The following is a 7,804-nucleotide window of genomic DNA, read 5'->3' on the forward strand; positions in this document are numbered from 1 at the left end:
TGGCAACATACTCCCTCAGCTTGGCTGATTTGAGAAAATCCCCCCTCATTTTGAAGGGCAGTTTTGCTGGTATAGAATTCTTGGTTGACACTATTGATTTTTAAATTTCACTAACTATATATTTTTAATTTCCAAAATTAACAGTTTTAGCCATCTATGTTTATTTCAGGACATCTTGTCCTGATACCCTGGGTGCTATTCCGTCCTCTGCCTCTCTGAATATATTAAACATGCCAGTTGAAGTGTTTTTAAGGACTTCTCTATCTTTTCCATTTCTTCGGGTCTAAGCTCTGCTGTCTATTAGATTTACTTTCTTTCATGCTGTTTTCCAGTTGACTTGAGGTTGCAAGGCACATCTTCTTCAAACTTTTGTGTGCAGACTCCTGGGTTGTGCCAGGCAAGTAAGTGGTCTTGCCTCAGAGCCCCTTCATTTTTAGGTGACTGATGACCTGGACTGGAAACCCAGAAGAACCGTTGGAGACTTAATCCGGTTTAGTGGATTAGAAGTCAATATGCAGTCATTAACTTCTCTCTCCAGTAATAAGCAGCAAGGGGGGAGGCAGCTGCTGAGGGACTGTGCATCTCCAGTGGCCTTATTTGGCCCAGGGATGGAAATCCAGAGCCCCCTTAGGGATGGTCAAGAGAGAGCCTGCCCAAGAGCAGGTTAAAGGTGTGACCAAAGCGTCTTAGCTTACAGGTGGTGGAAGTGGGAGAAGACTGCACTCCAGAGTGCCTGCCCAGCCCAGGACCAATGTGACCTCCACAGCCACTGAGATGGCCCCATAGTCCCGCCCCCAATGGTGGCAGGTCAGCAGGGGTATGGGTGAACATGTGGGCCTCAGTGACATTGGTCAGGTTGAGGACTGCTACTGTGAAGGCAGCCAACTCAGATCCCAGGCTGAGATGCTGGGCAGACAGCCTGTGGTGCCAGTAGACCCAGGCTGGGGAAATGGATACAGTCCTGGGGAGAGCCCTGGACCAGGAAACCTTTCCCTGACAGTTGCCTGAGGCAGCTCAGCCAGGTGGCAACATAGTCTGGTACCCAAGGCTGGGGAGAACCCTGGCAGCTTGCCAGGCTGGGGCACAGACTCCAGCAGCCACAAAGAAAAAGCCCATTACCCATCAGGAAAGTTGTTAAGTTCTGAAACGTCAGACAGGATGAAAATCTTGAGGGGAAAAGCACATTTCTAGTGGTGTCTGATGTGGTGGCAACAAGGCCGGCCTGGGTAGGACTCCCCTGAAATCCAGGCAGGTCCTGAGAAGTCTCTACATAACTAAGGTCATCAGACCCCCACTGCCTGCCCTGTGAGGGGAACCTGGAAGACAGAAGAAGCTGACATTCAAGGAAAACTTACTAGGGGTGCCCAGAGGCAGGACCATGCACCCCACATCACAGGACCTCCGGTGCCTTTGCAAAGTGCCTCAAGGGCTGAAGAAAAAGCCTGTGTTGGTTGCAGCTCCCCACCTCCCATGTTCCCCCAGCTCCAGGTGTCTCCCCTGCCCAGCCTGCCAGGGCCAGCCACTCCGAAGGACGAGGGGCTGACATTCATTCCTTTTTTTCTTGGGACCTCCATCCTGCTGGTCTGGGTGGGTCCCACCTCTTTTCAGTTACTCATCTACCATTTCTTTATGCCCATTTATTGCTACCCCGATCCCTTCGCTGCTCCACCTGAGGCAATCATTTACATATTTTCAAGATGCATTTTTATTGGAATGTGTCTTTGCAACATATGTATTACTGTTCTGTGGTTCTGTATTTATATTTAGTTAGATGAGATTCACAAATAGAATTAACAACTTTAAAGTGAACAATTTTGGGGCATTAAGTACATTCGCAATATTGTGCACCGTCTAATTGTAAACCCTTTCATACCCACCAAAGGAAAGTCTGCCCCCCTTAGCAGTCACACTCCACTCTCGCCTCCCCCAAACCCTGGCAACAACTAACTTCCTTTCTGTCTCTCTGAATGTACATCTTGTGGACATAAATGGGATCACACAATATGTCTCCTTTTGTGACTGGCATGTTTTCAAAGTTTATCCACGTTATTGTGTCAGAATTTCATTCCTTTTTATGCCTCTGTGATATTCTGTATAAATGGACCACATTTTATCCATTCATCAGCTGATGGACATTTGGGTTGTTTCCTCCATTTTGGCTGTTACTCAATGCTGCTGTGAACATTTTGTACAAACATTTGTTTGCACAGCTGTTTCATTTGTCTTGGGTGTGCACCCAGGGGTGGAAATCCTGGGTCATCTGCTAACTGCATGCTTACCTCTTATAGGAATGACCAACCACTGAGCCTACGCACCTTCATTTTTAATTTACATGAACAGTATATGCTTCAGCTCTCATTCTATATTGTTATATTTCCCAAATTTATTTTTTAATTTTAATCGTAATTTTTAAAAAATTACAGTTGACATTCAATATTATATTAGTTTCAGGTGTGCAGCATAGTGGTTAAACATTCATATAATTTATAAAGTGATTCTGGTATGTCTAGTACCCACCTGGTACTATACATAGTGGCTACAATATTATTGACTATATTCCCTATACTGTACTTTATATCCCCATGACTATTTTGAAACTGACAATTTGTACTTATTTATTTATTTAAAGTTTATTGGGGTGACAATTGTTAGGAAAGTTACATAGATTTCAGGTGTACATTCTGTATTATATCATCTATAAATCCCATTGTGTGTTCACCACCCAGAGTCAGCTCTCCTTCCATCACCATATATTTGATCCCCCTTACCCTCATCTACCACCTCCCTCCACCCTTACCCTCTGGTAACCACTAAACTATTGTATGTGACTATGAGTTTTTGTTTCTCATTTTTTTGGCTTGTTCTTTTGTTATTTTCGGTTCATATACGACATATCAGTGAAATCATATGGTTCTCTGCTTTTTCTGTCTGATTTATTTTGCTTAGCAGTATAATCTCAAGATCCATCCATGTTGCCACAAATGGTCCTATTTCATCTTTTCTTACTGCCAAATAGTATTCCATTGTGTATATATACCACAACTTCTTTATCCATTCATCTATCGAAGGACATTTTGGTTGTTTCCATGTTTGGCCACTGTAAATAAAGCTGCAGCGAACATTGGAGCACACGTGTCTTTATGGATGTTTTCAGATTTTTTTTCTTCAGGTTTTAAAACTTTTTATTTGCATTATTAAAAAAATTGTGCATTCCAATAATTAAAATCATTTTAACAAAAAAAATGGCACTCTGATTAAACTGCATTTTACAGCCTGCAGGACACCTTGGACCAGCTTGGTGTTTACTCTAGATTTCACTGTCGTCCCACCCAGCTTCTGCCTTCACCAACATGCAAGTTCTTTTCCTTCCCTGACAGCCAGACAGGCATATGGGAGAGGCAGGTGCGGCCTTCAGTTGTCAGTAGTTCTGATGTGAAAAGGGGCAGCACAGTCATTTTAAACTTGATCCAACCTCTTTGCATCTTACAAAGTTAAACAGCTAAAAGAAGTAAAATAAGAAGGCAATGCTTGAGGAATGTACAGCGCGTATTGGCGGTGCGTGCCTCATTACGATTCGCCTGCTTGCTTCTCCTGTTCAATCGTTTCTTTTGAAGGCAGTGGATTTTTCTCTTGCGTTTCTGTCTTCTTCAATTTCGACTTATCGAATTTCTCAATCTCAGCCATATCGGGTTTATCAGACATGGTTGCAAAGGAAGCGGAACGAGGCGCGAGAACGAGTAGAATCCGATCTGCTCAGTGGCGGTCGCGGAGTCTGTTTTCAGATTTTTTTTGGTAGATACCCGGGAGAGGGATTGCTGGGTCATACGGTAATTCTATGTGTAATTTTTTGAGGAACCTCCACACTGCCTTCCATAGCGGCTGCACCAGTCTGCATTCCCACCAACAGTGTATGAGGGTTCCTTTTTCTCCACAGCCTCTCCAACACTTATTACTATTTGTCTTGTTAATGATAGCCATTCTAACTGGGGTGAAGTGATCTCTCATTGTGTTGTGTTTTTTTTTTTAATTTACTGGGATGACAAGTCTTAGTAAAATTACATAGATTTCAGGTGTACAATTCTGTATTACATCACCTATAAACCCCATTGTGTGTTCACCACCCAGAGTCAGTTCTCCTTCCATCACCACATATTTGATCCCCTTTACCCTCATCTCCCACCCCCCACCCCCATAACCTCTGGCAACCACTAAATTATTGTCTGTGTCTCTGAGTTTTTGTTTCTCATTTGTTTGTCTTGTTCTTTTGTTGTTTTTGGTTTATATACCACATATCAGTGAAATCATATGGTTCTGCTTCTTCTGTCTGACTTATTTCGCTTAGCATTATACTCTCAAGATCCATCCATGTTGCCACAAATGTTCCTATATCATCTTTTTTAACCGCTGAATAGTATTCCATTGTGTATATACACCACAACTTCTTTATCCATTCATCTATCGAAGGACATTTTGGTTCTTTCCACATCTTGGCCACTTGTAAATAGGCTGCAATAAACATTGGAGCACATGTGTCTTTATGTATAAATGTTTTCAGATTTTTTTGGGTGGATACCCAGGAGAGGGATTGCAAGGTCATATGATAATTCTACTCGTAATTTTTTGAGGAACTTCCACACTGCCTTCCATAATGGCTGCACCAGTCTGCATTCCTACCAACAGTGTATGAGGGTTCCTTTTTCTCCACAGCCTCTCCAACACTTGTTACTATTTGTCTTGTTGATGACAGCCATTGTGACTGGGGTGAGGTGATATGTCATTGTGGTTTGTATTTGCATTTCTCTGATGATTAGTGATGTTGAGCGTTTTTCATATGTCTATTTGCCATTTGTATGTCCTCTTTGGAGAAATGTCTCTTCAGGTCGTCTGCTCATTTTTCAATTGGATTGTTTGTTTTTTTGCTGTTGAGTTTCATGAGTTCCTTGTATATTTTGGATATTAGCCCCTTATCAGAGGCACTGTTTGCAAAAATCTTCTCCCATTCAGTTGGTTGCCTCTTTATTTTGTCGATGGTTTCTTTTGCTGTGCAGAAGCTTTTAGGTTTCAGATAGTCCCATTCGTTTATTTTAGCTTTTACTTCCATTGCTTTTGGAGTCAAATTCATAAAATGCACTTTCACCCAAGGTCCATAAGTTTAGTACCTATGTTTTCTTCTATGCAGTTTATCGTGTCAGGTCTTATGCTTAAGTCTTTGATCCATTTTGAATTAATTTTGGTACATGGTGACAGATAGCAGTCCAGTTTCATTCTTTTGCACGTGGCTATCCAATTCTCCCAGCACCATTTATTGAAGAGGCTGTCTTTCCTCCATTGTATGTTTTTAGCTTCTTTGTCAAAAATTATCTGTCCATATTTATGTGGTTTTATTTCTGGGTTCTCAATTCTATTCCATTGGTCTATGTGTCTGTTTCTCTGCCAATACCATGCTGTTTTGATTATTGTAGCCCTGTAGTACAAACTAAAGTCAGGGAGTGTGATGTCACGAGTATTGTTCTTTTTTCTTAAGATTGCTTTGGCTATTCAGGGTCTTTTGTGGTTCCAAACAAATCTGATGATTTTCTGTTCTATTTCTTTAAAAAATGCCATTGGGATTTTGATGGGGATTGCATTAAATCTGTATATGGCTTTGGGTAATATGGCCATTTTAACTATGTTGATTCTTCCAATCCATGAGCATGGAGTGTCTTTCCATTTCTTTCTGTTTTCTTCAATGTTTTTCAAAAATGTCTTAGAGCTTTCAGCATATAGATCCTTCACAATGTTGGTTAAGTTTACTCCTAGGTATTTTATTCTTTTTGCTGCAATTGCAAAAGGAATTGTTTTTTGTATTTCTTTTTCTGAGACTTCGTTGTTAGTATATATAAATGCAATGGACTTTTGTTAATTTTGTAGCCAGCAACTTTACTGTATTCGTTGATTGTTTCTAACAACTTTTTGGTGAAGTCTTTAGGGTTTTCTATATATAGCATCATGTCATCTGCAAAGAGTGAAAATTTAACTTCTTCATTCCCAATTTGGATGCCTTTTATTTCTTTCTCTTGCCTGACTGCTCTGTCAAGGACTTCCAACACTATGTTGAAAAGCAGAGGAGATAGGGGACAGCCCTATCTCTCTGTTCCTGCTCTATGTTCCTGAACGTAGAGCAAAGGGCTTCGGTTTTTCACCATTAATTATGAGATTAGCTGAGGGTTTATCATATATGGACTTTATTATGTTAAGGTATTTTCCTTCTATACCTATTTTATTAAGTGTTTTAATCATAAAGAAATGTTGTATCTTGTCAAATGCTTTTTCTGCATCAATTGATAGAATCATAAGATTTTCGTCCTTTATTTTGTTTATGTGACGTATCACATTGATGGATTTGCGGATGTTGAACCATCCTTGTGCCCCGGGGATGAACCCCACTTGGTCGTGATGAATAATCTTTTTAATGCATTGTTGTATTCGTTTTGCTAGTATTTTCTTTAGGATTTCTGCATCTGTATTCATCAGAGATATTGGTCTGTAGTTTTCCTTTTTTGTGTTGTCCTTATCAGGTTTTGGTATCAGGGTAATGTTGGCCTCATAAAATGAGTTAGGGAGTACTGTCTCTTCTTCAATGTTTTGGAAGAGTTTGAGCAGGATTGGTATTAGATCCTGTTTGAAGGTTTTGGTAGAATTCACTAGTGAAGCCATCTGGTCCAGGACTTTTGCTTCTGGGAACGTTTTGGATGACTGATTCAATTTCATTACTGGGGATCAGTCTGTATAGATTTTCCAGTTCTTCATGGTTCAGCCTGGGAAGGCTATATGTTTCTAAGAACTTGTCCATTTCTTCTAGGTTATTGAATTTGGTGGCATATAGTCCTTCATAGTATTCTTGGATGATCCTTTGTATTTCTGTGGTGTCCGTGATAACTTCCCCTTTTTCATTTCTGATCTTGTTAATTAGTGTCTTTTCTTTTTTTAGTGAGTCTAGCCAAAGGTTTGTCAATTTTATTAATCTTTTCAAAGAACTAGCTCTTTGTCACATTAATTTTTTCTATTGTCTTTTTGTTCTCGATTTCATTTAATTCTGCTCTGATTCTTGTTATTTCCTTTCTTCTGCTGACCTTGGGTTTCATTTATTCTTCTTTTTCTAGTTCTTTGAGGTGTACCATGAGCTTATTTATTTGGGATTTTTCTTGTTTCTTGAGATAGGCCTGTAATGATATAAATTTCCCTCTTAAAACTGCTTTCGCGGCATCCCAAAAACTTTGGTAGGATGTGTTTTCATTGTCATTTGTTTCTATGTATCTTTTGGTCTCTCGTTTAATTTCTTCTTTGACCCGGTCATTCTTTAAAAGTATGTTGTTGAATCTCCATGTATTTGTGTTTTTCCCTGCTTTCTTTTCGCAGTTGATATCCAATTTCAAAGCCTTGTGAGCAGTGAATATGCTTGGTATGATTTCAGTCTTCTTAAATTTGCTGAGGCTGATTTTATGCCCCAATAAATGGTCTATCCTTGAGAATGTTCCATGTACACTAAAAAAAAAAAATGTGTAGTCTGATGTTTTAGGATGAAGTGCTCTATATATGTCAATTACGTCCATTTCATCTAATGTGTCATTTAGGGCTGCTATTTCATTATTTATTTTCTGTTTGGATGATCTATTCCTAGCTGTCAATGAAGTATTTAAGTCCCCCAGTATAATTGTGTTTTGGTCAATTTCTCCCTTTATTTCTGTTAGTAGTTGCTTGGTATATTTCAGTGCTCCCTGATTGGGGGCATAAATATTGATGACTGTTTTGTCTCCTTGTTGTA

At 39.9% G+C, this 7,804-nt stretch overlaps 1 protein-coding gene across 1 annotated transcript; it reads right to left on the bottom strand.

Moving 5' to 3' along the window:
- Window positions 1–3,146: 3,146 nt before the first annotated feature.
- On the bottom strand, window positions 3,147–3,791 carry LOC308491506 (thymosin beta-4). The gene has a single exon (XM_081035240.1). It carries the CDS (start codon window positions 3,700–3,702, stop codon window positions 3,568–3,570), a length of 135 nt encoding a protein of 44 aa, XP_080891366.1. The 5' UTR covers window positions 3,703–3,791; the 3' UTR covers window positions 3,147–3,567.
- Between the last annotated feature and the right edge of the window lie 4,013 nt (window positions 3,792–7,804).

Source organism: Rhinolophus hipposideros (genome assembly GCF_964194185.1).
Source record: "Rhinolophus hipposideros genome assembly, chromosome: 23".
Classification (NCBI taxonomy): domain Eukaryota; kingdom Metazoa; phylum Chordata; class Mammalia; order Chiroptera; family Rhinolophidae; genus Rhinolophus; species Rhinolophus hipposideros.

Excerpts from the sequence above, each read along its gene's own strand:
- LOC308491506 (XM_081035240.1), bottom strand. The coding sequence starts at position 3,702 with ATGTCTGATAAACCCGATATGGCTGAGATTGAGAAATTCGATAAGTCG.